Consider the following 18,087-nt stretch of genomic DNA (forward strand, 5'->3'; position numbering starts at 1 on the left):
GTGATTACGAACATGAATTTTTAGTCACAAATTTTCAAGTATTGAATTTTACAAATTTTCAAGTATTGAATTTTAACTGAAAGCAGTTGCCAGTTTTGCTTTGAATTTATTTTCCTTTCATCAGGAATGCCCACTCATCCAAAACATTTGACGTCTTTATATTTTGCTGCGCAAGACATCACAGATTCCTGACTGATTTAAAAGACAGTTGAAATTCTCAGTAAAACTATTATTTGCAGGAGACAGTATTCAAGTGGCAAAAGAGACAAGAAATATTCAGCAACAATAAATTGCAAGTGACAAAGTATTCTACAATATTTGATGTTGCCAAACCCCTTGTACTGGATATCACTAGGATGTTCAAAGAGTGGAGATTTCAAATCAGATGTAGGCTTCTGTATTTGAGGTTATAAAACATGAAGTCAGAATTTACTGTTGACAGAACAGGGACATACAATGTAGCTGTATAATACACATATGGTGATTTCCAAACTACATTATGTATTACCAGTAGTGTTCCTTCCTGTTTCTGATGTGATATTTGTAATTGCAACAAATAATTATGTATTTACAGAGAGAGAAAATCATGATTTGGTTGATTTGATTATCAGTTTCAACTGGATTCTTTGACTTTTTTGTTCTGTCCATTTCTGATGATATTGACATTTTTAATTTTCTGTTAACCTTTCATTAACTGTGAGAGATGAGATAATATTGGCCTTTTTAATTTTCTGTTAACCTTTCATTAACTGTGAGAGATGAGATAACCTTTTTAGGACAAACATGAAATCATATTAAATACAAGGCTGTAGACAGCCATTAAATCATACATGTAATTACTGATACAATGGTAGATACTAGATAACGGGTCATTTGTTTCACCTTATTTTCAGTCATTTACTGTACTAAAATGTTTGTGGACATATTAAATGTTTGTGATGTATTTGGGAAGTGATTGTCATTTATTTGATAAAAAAGGGTTACCAGTAATATAAATATGTCTACAATGTGCATACGGAAAACAAAGCATTTCATATCCACAAAAATTACCCTGTATAGAAAAACAACTACTTGTACTTGAATATATTACTTATTAGGATAAATGGAGAAAACAAGTATTATTGTATACTTTCATGTACCACACAATTCTTGAGGTGTGAGCAGTGTAGATCTAGCTGTATAAAATATACATACAAAATATCAAGAAATTTGATGTGAGTTGTTCAACTAGTCGATGTCATTGACAGTTTTCATGTCCATCAGCAATTGGAATGGCGACTTGGACATGCATGTACAAGTTCACATCTGTTGGCAGTTGTTGACATTTGTGGTATTTTTGAATGGGTAGATTCATCTTTCTGAAAAAGACCTTCAGACCACTCTCAATACAGTTTGATTGATTATCTATACAACTTACGGGTGGGGTATTTACCCTTATATTCAAACCATTGTACTGTAGTTTTCTGGACATGCTTCATTGGCAATCAAATTGATGAATGATCTAGTTATAAACAGTTGTTCTACATATCTCTGCCTGATTCATATGGAGAAAAAGTCTACTTGACACGGTTTTATCCAAAGGTATGGAAGTCCTACATTGTGAATGCAAAGCATGTAAAATGAAGTTGTCAGGTCAAATGCCATCTCATTATCAGAACATTGCCTCCTTCAAAGGAGAGTTCATTTGACATTTTACTAGACCATCAGTCATTCTGACACCTGTTGCTGTGGTTTTAATTGGTCCAAACCATTATAATGCGAGTCAAATTCAGGGCTCAAATTTAACTTCCCCTCCTAGCCAGATTTTAGTAGGGAAATGAACTGTTTCAGGCATAATTTTCAATTGATTTCCACTGGGCTATCAGACTACCTACCACCCTACAAATTTTATAATCAATTGATACTTAGTAATCCATGTACTGATGATTTTGTAATCTAAGTGATGGTTAGTAGTCTGTTTCCTGGACGACTGCTAATTTTGTAGTCGAAATGATGGTTAGTAGTGTTTGTACACGGAACTACTGCTAATTTCAAGCCCTGAGATTGAGTGTTTGTGATGTACTGATATGTGTATAACGAATGTAAGACTGTGGGAATGGTAGATATGTTTAGTTGTGCAAGTTTTGAAATGCACACCTAAGAATGCAGTGAGTCAGTATGTTCTTTCACTGTAGGTACATGTATCTGTAACTTGATAATGTTGTATTAGACCACAAAAACAAGCTTTGAATGGTGTTGCATTGCAGTTTGTTATTTGATGTTGTGTTATGTTTTGTTTTGTTATGTTGTGTCTGAGTGAATTGAACATTATTTATGGTGACCATGTTAATGTAGTGGTGTATTTATACAATGAATTAGGAATTCCTTACATGTAATGATTCAAGACATTGTTCCTATGGTTAACAATATGCCAAATTCCAGTATTTCCTTTACAACTATTTTATACAAGCTTTGTGTTCAAAATTAGCAAAAAAGAGGGTAACTTTTTCATGACTGTTGTCAATTGCATGGATGTACAAGAGAAAATCAACAGAGACTGAGAAATTTCTGAGATTACTGTTAAAGTTTGCTATGAAATACTTAGACAGGAAGATTTTGAAAATACTGTGCAATGAGAAGAAAATAGTGTTTGATGAGAAGTATTCTGGCCCACACTTCTGAATAGCACTCCTAGTGTCCAAACTATACAATCTTTTATCTTTCTGAGAATCGGAACATGGAACATTTCAATAGCATAAAGGGTCACCAGAGAGAAAAAATTTGCCAAAAAATTGTATTCAATGCATTCTAAATTTCAACTTTCATTGACTTGACCAAAAGTTACATTTCATTATAGTTTTGGCTGTGGAATCTATGAAAAGATTATGAATGATTGAAGGCAATGTAAAAAGTGTCAAAATCGATTACATGTTGAAGTCAAATGTTTAATTTCAGTAGAATATTGTTCAACGTAGTTGTAACTGTTGTATTGTGCCATCTAAGAGTGATGTCCAGCATTTGCTGGTTTGTCAACAAAACATTTGCATTTGCGTGTTTTATATGGAACACGGCATGTACTTGTCTAGACACATTTCATTAGTTATCAGTTTCTCTAACATTTTATAGAGGTACTTACTGTCTCAGATGCATAACTTTATACTTTCTTGTATGACGACCAGGGGTTCGTATTACATGTACTTACCAGTAACGTTTTGTCTGTTCAGGTCGACAGGCTTTGTCAAACTGTCCATTTTCTGGTTTTATTGCTAGAAGGTGAACAGGTGGAATGTTACTCATAAGTAATAAGACCCCTTGGTCGTGGTACAAGAACATACGTTTCACTGATCTGATGAACGTGTTTGACTTTAAGGACTTTCCGTAATGTTTTATATGTACATGTATTACTTAACTGTTTCTTTGATCCGTTATATGTAAGACATATGCACATAACTGTCTTCATTTTTTTTTTCATATTGTAGACAATGACTATAAAGACTTAGACAGTGACCAGGTAAGACATCGTTTCCTTCTCAGCTTACAATTTCACATGTAACCTATGCAGCTCTAATGATAGCCAAATTTTGTTGTAAGAAATAGGGGAACAGCAAATTTTGGTGCACCACTAGAAATTGTGTGCATCAGTGGTACGTCAAATTGGCCTAGAGGAGACACTGAACCTGAGATAGTTTCCTTTAGAAATATATAGTGAGATAAATGTGAGTTGTAGAAAATTTAATGTGAATACGTGCAGTGAACAAGTTGCGTGTTATAAATTCATAACTTCGTTTCATAATATAGGCTTCAAAAAGACGGTCGTTTTGAAAAATGAAAAGCATAAAATTTAATGCAACTATGATCAGTTGTGCTATACTAGTCTAGAATGAAGCCAAAAATAACATTGTTTTCCCCTTTACCATATGTAAAATCTTGTAATATTCACAATGAATTTGTGGGTACTAAATTCATATGATAATTATGCCTCAAAAAGGAGATCATTTTGAAAAAAATGAAAAGTGTAGAATGTTAAGTAACTTTGACTTTGATTGTGCTATATTCGTTTAGAATGACGCCAAAACTAACATTCTGTTTCCCCTTTACCTAACATCACACACCTAAAATAATGTACAAATATCAAGTGAACTAGTCAAGTATACTAGTAAAACTGTAAATTATGAAATTCTGTTGACTATCCAGTTTTACGTTGTAGTTTGATCAAATGTAGGAATGCCCAGACTATCTAAAGAGTGATGTACAGGAAATATATTACATTACTGTATGTATGAAAGAATCGCCATGTGAACAGAGTGATGGCCCCTTGGTCAAGGACTGCCCTGTAAGAATCTGTTCTGTTTACAGGAAATAGATGTCCCTAATGAGTTTCCTTGGAAAAGAATCCTTTCAGTTGCAAAGCTAGTCACTAATACAAGCCATCTTTGTACTCCATTACTTCAGAAAATAGTTAGAAGTTCAAAACATATTAAAGGCGGAATATTTTGATCTTTGTATGAATCGAGGGAATAATTGTGGAGAAAATAGAAATCTCAGATTATGTATGCTGTTTTTTGGACGTCGCATAGACATTCATATGTTTTCTTTCTTTTTTTCTTGTAGGTTTTTTTTAAGCTCTTTGAAGATGTGCTATTATGCAAGAAATCAGGTAAGGATCTCTTGAATGCATTGCAATCTGTCAGTGACATTTCCTGCCGATGATAACACCCCTACCATTGCACTATGTGGTGTAATGGTATGTGGCATGTGAGTCATTTATGGAGTATGGATTTCCTTCTTGTGTTTTCATCTAAATATAGAACGTTTCCAGAAGGATCTATGTCTGTGGTTACAGTAAATATAGATATCCTGTGACGACATCATGTCACAACTCTACAGTACATTTTCGATTACGCCACAAGCTCGGAAGTACATGTTGTACACCATTCAACTTGACTTAGACATGTTGTACCATTCAACTTGACTTAGACATGTTGTACCATTCAACTTGACTTAGACATGTTGTACCATTCAACTTGACTTCCACATGATATGAGTTGAGTCTCGGTCATTCCCAGCTTACAAAGTCAAATTTTGAATGCATACTTAAAAACGTTCTGGAAACGTTGGTGACTACTTTTTGAGTATTTGTGTACCCCTAATTCATGTCTGATTTATTTAGAATACTTTCATAAGGAACTTTGTTGAACATAGTGTACGGAGGCTAAAGATTTGTCAGTTAGAGTAGCAGGAAACAAATACTATTAAACTTTTTGTATGGATAGTTTTGGTAGGATCCTCCAACAATGCAGAGAATGTGTGAAAACTATGGTGATTAGTTTCACCTGTGTCAATAGGTGGTTTTGTTGTGTTGCCAGCTAAAAACTCTTATGTTCTAAGCATTGTGTCAACAACTGAGTTGTTACATATTTGTTCACGATATCTGAGAATTCATTTTTTGCGTCATCACTGATTTTTCTTACAACTGTGTTGCAGATATTGGAGTATTGTTTCTTTGTATTATCACTGACTTGTTACAACTTTGTTGCAGATATCGGAGTATTCGTGTTCTTTGCTGCCGGCCAAAAACATTCTTCCTATGAAGACATGTCAATGTACATTGATGATGAAGAAGAGGAGGACGCTGGAGAAAAAGAATTTGACTCCTTTGTTCAAATAATCAAGGTTTGTGAATTTCACATTTATGTGCAGGTTATGCGAGTTATGTGCCAGTTTTTAGATAGTGAAGTATAGTCACTTTGGAACACTTATTTTAAATGATTGTCACATTATGTTTTATACACTGCGGACCTTGATCATGCAGTGGTGACAATTATGCTGTGAAAATGTCTCCAAAGCACCAACATTTGGTGTGCCAAAAGAAATTGAATGTCATCATTAAAACATCACATTGCCTTAGTTGGCATGCTGATCCCAATTACAGATAATCATGTTCCTTTCTTATTTTCTGGCCATGTAGAATTGCAGGGAGAAAGGAAAGCCAGTACCAGAGAAGTTTACTGACGACAAACTGGCAAGATTGAGAGAAGTATTAATTCAAGAGAGAGAGGCATTAAAACTCGACAAGGTTAAAAAGGTGAGTTATTGTATATAAATATAAACCTACAGTAACTTCAGGAACTTCCCTGATATAATGAAATGAAAGTGTTTGAAATATGTGTTGGTAAGTACATACAGTGGACTCGGATATTAAACTGTAAACTCAATAAATAAGAAAGCAAGCATGCCATGTGTACATTTATTTTGATAAAAACGATTACTTTGTCCTTGTTAGTAAAAAAAATTGGATGTAGTGGTGAAATCAAGTGATTGATTCCAAAGGAATGCTGGCACTAGTCCCTGCACACACAATCATTATCATATGGTTTTTGTGCTGAAAACTTAATTGATGTGGCATGTAAGAATTTCATTTGACAGTCATATTTTGCCAAGGACAACCAACTTTTTTTTTAATTGTACATTTCCTTCAGCTGTCTGTCCAGTTCCTTATTGCTGTGTTAGGTAATAAGGAAATTATTTATTTTGACAGATATGTTATGACAGTAGATGGAATTTTTGAAGCTGATCCTGTGCAGTGTTCATGAAACACAGACCATAGTCATTAACGTGAATAGCCTTACTTGCACCTCTAGTGTTGCATTTATGAAAAAAACAGACTTGGCAGGAGTCAATAGTGCCTCACTTGATCCTCAAAACTGTCATCTCCAGTTGAATTGTGGAAGTGAACATTTAAGTATACTTTCAGATTGTGTGGCAAAGCTCATGGTATTTGTTGAAATCCAAAATATTATAAATTATGCATACAATAAAAAGATGCAGTTAAGGAAGTTACTACAAAGATATTTCCTGAGAAATCTCACTACCTGTTTTGACGTGATATTATACACATGATTGAGATTCATACAAAATGTATTTTGTGAAATTATATATCATTTGTTAAATGTGAAAATTGTTTAGCTGGTAACATGGTCTTGTCAAGTTTGTATTCATTTTCCTGTCCTTCAAAATAATGCTATGTGTTGCTGAATCAATTCTACCACCTACTAGACATCTTACTTCAGCTCCTAACCACGATTTTAACAGTGTGTGTGTTGGTGTATGGGTTAGGATGTATGTGTGTAAATATACGTTTATGTGTTCTGCAAACTAAATCCTAATATCAGTCTGTTTTCCTCATTTCAGGTAATAAATATGATGTATGTGTATGTTACAGTCCAGTGTCAGCTGTCAACTTTGTACTTCTGACTTGATTCTCATTTTCTTCTTCTAGGTCTACTTCGTGTTACAGATTCTAACACTTCTACACATTCTTACATCTAACAGGTGTTGACTAATCAGAGAGGTTGCTGTATTTTCATGTTATTACATGTAATCTACAATATTTTCCCCCCCTGAAAAATACTTTTTAAAAGGAAATTTATAATACCTCCAAATCACTGATGGTCTTTTGTGGGACCATGCTTTGCTTAATAATCTCCTCTCCTAAATTAGCCAACAAATGTTTATGTTAACCAAAAAGTTATTGTGAATCATGTCATTGCAATGAATGGTAGATGGTGGACAAGTGAGATATATAACAAGTACCTTGTTAACTAATGTAGTGGTTTGACGTACACATTCAGAGTGCAAAAGGGAAGGGATGGGGGTGGGGGGGGGGTTCTTTCTTTCCCATTCTGCTGCATTTCCATAAAACTTTTGTGTGTGTGTGTGTGTAGAAATGATAACGTGTCATTGCATTGCACTGCACCTTCAAATTTCTTATAACTGAAATTAATAGCTTTAGATGTGTTGCAGTTTTTTAGCAAAATATATATTGTGTCAGATCAAGATACCGACATGTAGCAAAGATCAGGGGTTAACGGTGGCAAAGAACGAATGGAAAAATGTTACACCTTACAAACAGTGGACCGAGTAATACTGGTGATAATAAATAGGATTTACAAACACACAAGCTATAATCTTGATATGTATTGGTGTATGTCATAATATCTTTCATGTGCTAAATTTCCCTACCATATATTAACACACATATTGTGCATTCAAGGATGTAGTGCTGGGCTCACAAGTGTGTATTCGGGCCACTGTATTGACGGTATAAACTAACAATTGACTGAATGGGCATGTTACATCATTCTATAAATACTGGATTGGGGTAAATTTTATATCTCACCAACAAGTCTGTGTGTTACATGCAAGGGTTTGGGTGATTGTTTTTTTTTTCTTGCTGACACATCTGTGTGCATTGCTTTACAGCAGTCTGGAAAGAAATCCAAACAGCAATCAGTGCCTGTCAGTAAGGTAATAACGCATCACAACTACTTTTTTGTCCTCCCATTCCCTTCCTTTTTACTCACAAAAACTGTCTTTTTTTTGGATGAACGTGGTTTTATTCACCATAATTGTATTTTTCAACAACTTGCATATGTTAATCACGCTCTACATGCCCAGTAGGAATTGCCTAAGTTGTTATTTTTGCCTTGAAACATGAAAGTTGGTCTCAGAGTTGTTTGATAATGATAAAGTCGATTTTCAACATTTGTTTCAGTATTACTGTTATTTACTGACAGTTGTGTAGTCAGTCTATGTTCACAGTCTTTGTTATTCTATTTCACTTTAAAGCAGGTCTTCACATGGAGGAGAAATCACCATCCAAACGTCGTATGAAATGAGACATGTTTATCCGCTGTACAGAAATCTTTGCAACTCTAATTTTTCTTTGTTTTTCTTCTAATTTTGACTTTCATACAGCCAAAGCAGAAATCAAAAAAGCAGCTGAAAGCCGAACAACGTCGTCGGGAGAAGGAAATGCAAGAGATTGCAAACGACTTAAAGGAAAAAGCTAAAGTTGATCAAGAGAAACTCGAAAAAAGAAAACAGGTAAGGTGACTGACAGGAAGTAGCTACTCATCCTTTTAAAGTAGGCGTTGGTGCTGAATTTGTTACAGTTTACTATTTTAGAAACCTCCCAAACCATCATGAAGCATCAGTGTGAAGTTTTCATAATTCACAAAATTAAAAAAATATATACATTTATGAGGTTATGCATCAATGTAGCCCATATTGGCAAATTAGAATACAGTGAAAGACACGGAAGCTGTCGTAAATACAAGTTTTGTCTTTCAATTGGTATTACCATGATTTACCATACAGATGAAGAGACACATTAGGTGTGATAACACAATCACACTTTGTTGAATTACTCACTACGATCAGAGTAACTGAACAGACATTGACTGATGCTGTCTCAAGCCAATATACCAAATTAAACAAATCTGGCAGTTGATGTATCGCTCTGACTACAGAATATGTGGCATGCTGTCCACCATGAATAGTAATATGATATGAGATAACTTGAATTACAGTTGCAAAGTATACCATGTTTTGTGTCATGAATGAGAAGTGTATGGGAATGTCAGTATGTCCTTTTTTATGTCATGAATGGCAAAAGTGAATGTTTGCTGATAAGTTTTCTGTCACGAATGTGAAGTGTATGTATGTATGAGGACAGTTTCAACTGTGTCTGTCGCTGTACAGCTCATTAAGTATTGGTTGTTGCTATAATACCAATATGTACATCATGTTGCAACATAAATATCATTACTAGTACTGTCAAACTGCTCAAAGAGAGATACTGTGTGTGTACTTGAATGGATATGTCAGGTTACCATTAATATTGTCGTTTATATAAGTTAAGTAGAGTTATCCAAACTAGAGTGATGCATTGATAGAAATGTCATGAAATATGCCTTGCTTCATTCTTTTGACAGGCTGAACAAGAGAAACTTAAGAGGCTAGAAGAAGAGAGACAGAAGCAGTTAGAGGAAGATAAAAAACGACAAGAAAAGTATGTACTTTTTATCTTTTTTACATTGATACTTTGTGTATTGCAAGACTTTGCCCAGTATTAGTGTTCTACTGAGTATGGCTAAGATTCTAATTAGAAATGATTAGTCAGAGATTACAACCCATAAATCTTGTCATGTCTTTTGACATGTTTCCAACCAATTGCATTTATAAACAGCTGTAAATTTCAACTTTTGGTGTTTGTGACTCGTGGGTTTTGCTAAGGTTGGGAACCCAGCTACAGAAAGGGGGGGTGGTTAGGTACTCACACCTTGATCTTTGTGGTAAACCTTATGAAGTGATTGAGGGGAATGAGGGTAAATTGTCCTAAGTTTTTACCTTTGTGAAAAAAGACACTCCTGTAAGACATGAACGTTTCAGTCTTTTTAAAGAGCACATACATTGTAGTTCATTGAGTCAAAAATCAGAAATTGTTGATCATAGAGCAAACATGCTAGTTGTGCTCATGAGTTTGTACAGATGGAGAGAGTCATCATATAGTTTATCCAAAGTCAGTCATTACATCATAATTGTGACAAATGTGAATCTGTAGCGTTAGTAGCACCACTTGTTATGTGAAGTATTCACAGTGTTATGAGTATCTCTCTTGGATGTCATCACTTCAAAATATCTGACTACTTCTGTAGATTACTGTCAACTGCTACCACTCAAAACAACAGCCAGTTTAGTAGGATAGATTGTAATTACTCTATCATTAACTTCATACCTGGATGTTTGAGAACATTTAGAAATATTACTGTGAACATCTTTTATCTTTGATTACTTGGAGTCATGTAATGTTTCATCTTTTTCGTAACTACAGAGAAGCTGAACTTAAAGCACAAAAAGAGGCAGAAGAAAAAAAGAGGATAGAGATCCTCGAACTTGAAAACGAGCGCCAGCTTGATATGGAAGAAGAAGCTGAGCGCAGAAAGCAGATAGAATTAAAACGTAAAGAAAAAGAAAAGTTAAAGAAGGAGAAGAAGGAAGCAGAAGCTAAAAAGGTGACTTGCTCATGTGATTTTTAGTTTGACATGTGCAGATTACTAGAGTGTTTTTGCTGAAAAGTGAAAATACAGCTTTCTTCTTTTACAAGGATGAGTAATAGCCCCCCCCCCCCCCCAAAAAAAAAAAGAAAGAAAGAAGAAGACCTTTTAGTAAAATAAAATAAAATATTAATATAATATAGATAAATAAATAAAAACAACAAAACAGAAAATGTTAGCAACACCATTTGGGTGGCATCAACAGTTCATTTTATACTTCTGGACAATAAATTAAATGTTTTTTTTGCTGACGTCTTATTCCAATATAGAAACAAAATGGTAGGACTCCAACAATTTATAAGAACAATGTTGAAATAAAACTCCAACCAGGTTTTGAAACAAAGTGGCGTGTATACACACTTAGCAATTTTGTCTGTTCAAAATCATAATATCATTCCTTCATTATCAGTAGTGTGCAGATTGAGATCTTGGAATGGTTATTCCTAAAATGTCACTTATTTTCAACTCTATAAGACCGAAAACATTTTCATCTTAACAAGTTTTTAACTATTTTATCCTTTTTTTCTTTCCCTCTCAGCTTGCTGAACAGAAAGCTAAAGGTAAGTTGATATCTATATTGACTAGGCAATCAAGTAGATGCTAAGTGTCTCAGTAATTGCAGACGGCTTGATATCAGACAATGATGATAAGGTCAGGTTTAGTAGAGTGATAGCAGAGTTAAGCGATGGTGTCTTTAGACGCTTGAAGTGACAATGTGTTTAGACTAATAAAGATGTCTAATAGACTCATATGGAAGCACATAGAAAAACTAAGTTAGACTGGATATTATCAGAATGCAATGATTTAGTACATTTTGTCATATGAAAATGGAAGCTTGCAAAATATTTTTTGACAGAGTCAAACACTTGATAACATCCACCCCACCCCCCGTCACATCAACAGGGTATACAATTATGATATTTGCAGCTGTGTCTCAAAACATGTACATTTTATTTAAAGTCTGTATATCATATATGGCCCCATCTCATCTGGTGATGTCATGAATGTATGAGGAATTTAGCTTGATTCAAATTCAAAGGCATTCCTTAGAACAAAATTGGTGTTCCCACAAAAACCATTGAGAAAATGGAAATGGGGTTTCTACATTGATGGCTCAGAAGGGGGGGGGGGGATAGTGGAATTAATATTGTCATTGAAATTGAGTGTTCCATTTGCTATGTACACTCAGGGGCTATGTTTCTGTCACATTAGTATTATCTTATCAGTGGAGCCATAGGGATTACATGGCTTACTTCTTTATGTTTTAGGCCAACTTTTTAAACCCAAATTTTAATCTATTTTAAAATTGTAATCCAAAGAAAGTGGGCCTTTAAAATGACATGTTTGTCTGTTTGTTGATTTCTTACAGCAGAAGCAGAACAAGCTAAAGTTCAGGCTGCTAAGAGACAACAACAACAAACTCAACAACAGCAGCAACAATCTCGTTATCCTCGTGAAGTGCCACCAAGATTTCAACAACAGGCAAAAAATCAACTCAAGAAAGACCAACCATCAAAAACAGTGCAACCAATAACACTACCAAATAGTAACAAGAAAATGGGTAAGGATTCCTTTTTAACTCTTGTCTTGTCTTGTCTTGCCTTGCCGTGATTGTTTATCTAGGTTTTGGCTTGCAAGGACCTTTGTCAGTATATATTAGCACTTGCCTCATATAAAACCTTCGTCAATACATTGTATCCTGTAATTCATTGTCATGGAGTTTATTTTGCCGAAGAAGTTGCTCTTGAAACTGTCGGCTATGCAGAATATGTCTGTGATGGTATATTGCAGAAAAACTGGACTGTTTAACCCACTTGAGGGTGCTGTTTACATGACCCTCTACCATACATAGAATCAGTGGCACGGTTATCATTTCTCATGTACTCAGAAGTATTATATAGGTTGCTTAAAAATAACTGCCTACTTCATTTTTGTAACAACATTTTACTGTTGATGTGTTTCTTGCTACTCCTGTTATCGCTTTAGTATTCAAAAGTATGCTATTTTCATCATTTAATAAAAGTGTACACCATTGTTAGCAAATGTGCACAAATTGAAGTCACTTTGCACTTGAAATGTTCTCAAATATGTAAATTCAACAAAAGACATGCAATTATGATGAAAACTCATCTGTACAGCATTTGTTACATTATGTGGCATTGATTTGTGTTGTTGGTTGTTGTCTTTTTTGCACAGATGACAAGATGGATACAGAAACCAATGAATTTTCCATGTGGAATGATAACGGTGCTTGGAATCAGGTTGTGGTTGATGGAAAGGACCAGGAAGCATGGCCAGCAATTACACGGGAATTAGAGTCAGTTATGATGGTGGACAATGATGACTCCATTAAGACTGGAAACAATCCAGAATCTGACCCTAATTCTGTTTTTGATTCCAATTCCAAAGTTAATTCCATATCCAATGTGCCTGGTCAGGTGAATCACATGGGCCATGCTACGGCTGAAGCTCAAAGTCGTGGATCAAATGACATCTCTAATAGACAGAGTTCAGGGGTCACAGGAAGTGCCAATTCTTCCACTAGTGCAAATGCCAGGAATTTTTCCGATTGGAGTGCAACTTCGTCAAGTGGATCTTCTACTTGGGGTGCTACAAGTACTAGTTTGTCGTCAAGCTTGAATCCTACATCTGTTGACTCTTCCCAGAGCAAACAGGGTACTGAAGGTGCTGGTGAACTGAACAATTTGAATTTGAACTCAGGCTGGGGTGCCATAGGCTCCTCCGCCAACTCTCACAATGTTCCTTCAAGTGTGGCCAATACAACTGGATTGTCTCCAAGTGACTTGGGTGGAGTAACAGCCACTCAACCGAACGCTATAGGGAGCAACCCAACATTAGGTGGACCGTGGACAGCTGTAGTTGGAGGACGTGGGCCACAAAAAAATCCACAAAGTCCAAACCCAATGTCTACTAATCTCACACCAGGTGGGAACATGACACAAGCTACATCCAGTACTGGCAATGGACCAAATCACTCATTTACTCAAGCTGCAATGCAAACTTCTGGGCTGCCTACCAATCCTGTCTCCCAGACCAGTCTGTCCAGCTCTGGCTGGGGACTGTCCTCCGAGAGACAGGGCCTATCTTTTACTGTAAGAAGTGGGAATCAATTTCCCGCTGGTGCTAATCTAAAGAGTACCAATCCTGTGTGGAATATGCCTTCTTCAGGATTTCCAAGCCATAGTACGGATAAGCCGGGTAACTTTACTGCCGATGGAGCAGCCAATAATATTACTAATGCTGCAAATGGTGCAGATTCTTGGCAGGGATCAGGTAAAAATAACTTTAAATATTGTAATCATGTATGCTACCATGTGAAATAATCACTCAAGCTGAGTTTATAAGCTTTTTTACTCAAGTGAAAATACTTGCATAAAACTTTGATTAAACCATTCTTAGTATAATGTTAATGTTGATGCATGTCTTCTATGACTTACAATTTTCTTTGGCATTGTTAGAACAGTTTATTGCATAGTAGGGATTTCATCACCATTTTTGTATGTTTATAATAAATTATATTATGAGATCATTTATGAGTGTCATCTTAATACCTGGTTTAAGTTCAGTCAATTGCAAGTGATACATGATTATGTATGCTTCAGTAAGTAGTATATACTGAGAACCTTGTAAATATGCAGTAAAAAATATGACCATGACACATATACACACAGCTTAATTGTGCCCCTTTCAGTTACTAGTATTCCAAATCCGGCCCCTTAATGGCATGGCCGATAGTTTCAAGTCCAACTCAAACTAGATGACTAAATTTTAGTGTACTTGACTTGTATACCCTGTATAATGCAGTTTTATGCTGTAATGATTCCTAGAGGTATCAACTCTTCATAATTATGGGTATATTATTATTAAACATTGTGTCAAAGAGAAGAAGTGAATAGAAGAATTTTTTTTTTAGTCAGGTAGTTTATAGCTTTGTCATTGTCATACTATTGTGATGTGCAAGTCAGTTGACTATATTATGTTTTGCTACCCGACAGCAAAAACATGATTTTGTAGTCAATCACTCCACAAAACAAAATGTTGAACAATGGAAGAGATATAAGGTATAAATATGTAGAGTGCCTCATGATGATATTGTAGATAGCGCCCTCCGTGTGGAGAATGCACATAGTATATATAATGCACATGCGTAGTCACGCCGCCGCAATGCATCCTTGGGTAAAACCACCCCAGAAAAAATTGCATAGTATATAGGATGCGCATGCATACTAGTCGTTAATATTGGTTATTGTTTAAGAATTTGCAAACCTCAGTATTACTTTGATACAATATTTATTGACAAGCTTGGTGTTCAGTATGCCCTATTGATTCTCAGTGTTACTATTTACTACATCAGCTGATAGGTCCTAACCCAAACATAACTTAGATTTTTACATTGAGAGATGCATTTAGTTATGTATGTATTTACACAGACAACTTATTTTTGTCAATTTCTTGTCATTTTGTCTCCTTCCTCAGGCTCTTGGAGTACAACCAGCACTGGTAAACTTAGTCCCAGCAGCTCTCAGAACTGGGGGACATCAACCTCAAGTATAAACACTAATCCGGGTAGTGCTAATGATTGGGGTAATCCCCAGCTAACAGGGACTACATCCCACGGTTGGGGAAGCAATGCTTCGAATCCCAGCAAACCAGGCAATCCAAATCCTCCCACCCCAACTGCCTGGGGTAGCAATCAAGTTAACAGTGCTTGGGGTACGCCAAGTACACCAACACAAACAAGTTCTTCAGGATGGGGTGCAAGTACTGCTACAAGCGCAAATACACCAACACCAACTAGTTCTACAGGATGGGGTGCAAACTCTGCTACTAATGCAAATACAGCAACACCAACTAGTTCTACAGGATGGGGTGCAAGTACTGCTACAAGCGCAAATACAACAACACCAACTAGTTCTACAGGATGGGGTGCAAACTCTGCTACTAATGCAAATACACCAGCACAAAGTAGTTCTTCAGGATGGGGTGCAAGTACTGCTACTACAAGCGCAGTGAGTACAGAGAACTCCTGGGCAAAGACTGCCAGCAAGGGAATTGTGCAAGAGATTAAGAAGGATGAAACCTTGCCAAAATCAAAAATGGATGCAATTATTGAAGAAGCTATTAATTCTCACGATGGCTGGGGAAAAGTACCTGTTAAACAGAATGCTGCTTGGAACGTGGAACCAGAACCGTCCCCACCTCCTCCCAAGGTAGAATCCAATACTTGGGAACCTACTCCGGTACATGACAAAACAGGCACACAGGCCTGGGCTGCCAGCAAAAAGACTGAAAACAGTGGAAGTGCTTGGGGAAGTAAACCCAATGATAATAATGGTAGTCATGGTGGTCACAGTCATGGCCCAAACCACGGCCCAAATCATGGTCCAAATCATGGCCCAAATCATGGTCAAAATCACGGCCCAAATCACGGCCCAAATCATGGTCAAAATCATGGCCAAAATCACGGCCAAAATCACGGCCAAAGTCACGGTCAAAATCATGGTCAAAATCATGGTCAAAGTCACAACAGTGCTTGGGGCAATGCTGAAACTGGAGAATGGAATAGTAGCAATCACTGGAACAGTGGAGAAAGCAGTCATGATGTGACAGGAACTGGCGTCTGGGCAAAGAATACCCCTAAACAAGAGAGCTCTAATTCCAGTAATTGGGGCAGTCAAAAGAGTACTAACCCTCCAGAAGATAGTGGCTGGAGAAGCAATAGCAGCAATACTCAGGCCGGAGCTGAAAATAACCAAAGTAAAATGAACAACAATAGTGGCTGGGGCAGCAATACTAATAGCGGTTGGGGTAACCCTAGCAGTACTCCAACCACCAGTGTTGATAGTGGTACAGGGGGATGGACCAACACTTCTACTTCAGGTAATACAGCAACAACCAGTTCATGGGGAAATACAGCTACCACTCCCACAACTCCTAAAACACCTAGCCAAATCACAGGCAGTGGTTGGACCATGCCACATGAAGGAACAACCGAGATTGAAGCCACTGGCTGGGAAGAGCCTTCCCCACCTACAGCACGTAAACAACCACAAGTGGATGATGGAACATCAGCCTGGGGTGACCCGAGTGAACATAATGCCAAGGCAGTCATGCAGTCCAACTGGACAAACCCACCTGCAAGTCCACATAACAGTACTATGCAACCACCACAACCCATAATGGGTGGCCCACCCAGTGGGCAAATGATGGGTGCTCCACCGTCTGGCCAAATGATGGCTCCCCCCTCTGGTAACCAGATGATGCCAGGACAGCAGCAGCCAATCCGCCCAGGGATGCCAACCTCCCAACCTAAACCAGATGATCATGGCAGTAGTAGTTTATGGGGATCAGGGCCACCCACCAACCAAAAGTTATCATCATGGGGTGAACCAGCCCCAACCAACAATAAAATCGATGATGGGACATCTGCCTGGAAAACAACAGCACAGACTCAGAAATCATCAGTGTCTAGCTGGGGAGAACCTCAATCTGACATGTCATGGAATAGTGGTACTCAGAATAAGGAATCTATGCAAGATGGATGGTCAGAGAACAATAACTCAGTGGGTAAGTCTACTCATTGTATGCATATGATTTACAATGATCAAACTTCAAAATACACTTTAGGGGCAAGTGTGCATTTGTCTACTCAATCACAACGATGATGATGTTTAAAATGAAAATCACTTGTGGTACTTCCCTTATTATATTTACATCATCAGAAAGATTCATTAGGTTGACCCCTGGTTGACATGCTAGGCATATTCTGTGCCTAAGAACATCACCTAACAATAGAGTTGCACTGCGAGAGAAGGCTGTTCATTTTATTTTTGGTTTGTTCTCTTCAAATTACTTGGCCTGGGTATATTATACATTTCGTACCTAATATCACCTATTCATGCCAATTCAGTATAGTGAGACATTCAGAGATGAATATCACTAAGGAAATGGCATGAATGAAGAGGTGATATCAGTGAATAACCTCAACTCACGTGATAACCTAACTATGTGAGGATAGTTCTGACCCAACCCATGGTAATGATATTTAAAATGATGACAGTTTCCAATTTTGATATTTGAAACATAGCATAAGATAATACAATGGCTGATAGAATGATAATATCTCACCGTAGAAGTGTCTGTTCTGTTCAATAACCGTTTGTGTCCCATATGGTAGTAATGGTTTTGT

At 36.7% G+C, this 18,087-nt stretch overlaps 1 protein-coding gene across 7 annotated transcripts in view; it reads left to right on the forward strand.

Annotated features, from left to right (window-relative positions):
* The window catches only part of LOC144435984 (uncharacterized), an 83,678-nt gene that overhangs the window by 58,188 nt on the left and 7,403 nt on the right, over nucleotides 1–18,087 (forward strand). For 4 of the 7 annotated variants that reach the window (XM_078124633.1, XM_078124635.1, XM_078124639.1 and 1 more), the window contains 12 exons: nucleotides 3,459–3,490; nucleotides 4,591–4,636; nucleotides 5,519–5,652; nucleotides 5,948–6,064; nucleotides 8,242–8,286; nucleotides 8,737–8,865; nucleotides 9,756–9,832; nucleotides 10,655–10,835; nucleotides 11,416–11,437; nucleotides 12,247–12,438; nucleotides 13,074–14,171; nucleotides 15,375–17,465. In XM_078124633.1, the coding sequence (XP_077980759.1) occupies nucleotides 3,459–3,490; nucleotides 4,591–4,636; nucleotides 5,519–5,652; nucleotides 5,948–6,064; nucleotides 8,242–8,286; nucleotides 8,737–8,865; nucleotides 9,756–9,832; nucleotides 10,655–10,835; nucleotides 11,416–11,437; nucleotides 12,247–12,438; nucleotides 13,074–14,171; nucleotides 15,375–17,465 (4,164 nt within the window). Of the gene's footprint in view, nucleotides 1–3,458; nucleotides 3,491–4,590; nucleotides 4,637–4,878; nucleotides 4,909–4,964; nucleotides 5,024–5,518; nucleotides 5,653–5,947; nucleotides 6,065–8,241; nucleotides 8,287–8,736; nucleotides 8,866–9,755; nucleotides 9,833–10,654; nucleotides 10,836–11,415; nucleotides 11,438–12,246; nucleotides 12,439–13,073; nucleotides 14,172–15,374; nucleotides 17,466–18,087 lie in introns of those variants that run through there. The other 3 variants (XM_078124634.1, XM_078124638.1, XM_078124637.1) reach the window with 3 other exon arrangements.

This window comes from Glandiceps talaboti, chromosome 5 (assembly GCF_964340395.1).
Source record: "Glandiceps talaboti chromosome 5, keGlaTala1.1, whole genome shotgun sequence".
Taxonomy (NCBI): domain Eukaryota; kingdom Metazoa; phylum Hemichordata; class Enteropneusta; family Spengelidae; genus Glandiceps; species Glandiceps talaboti.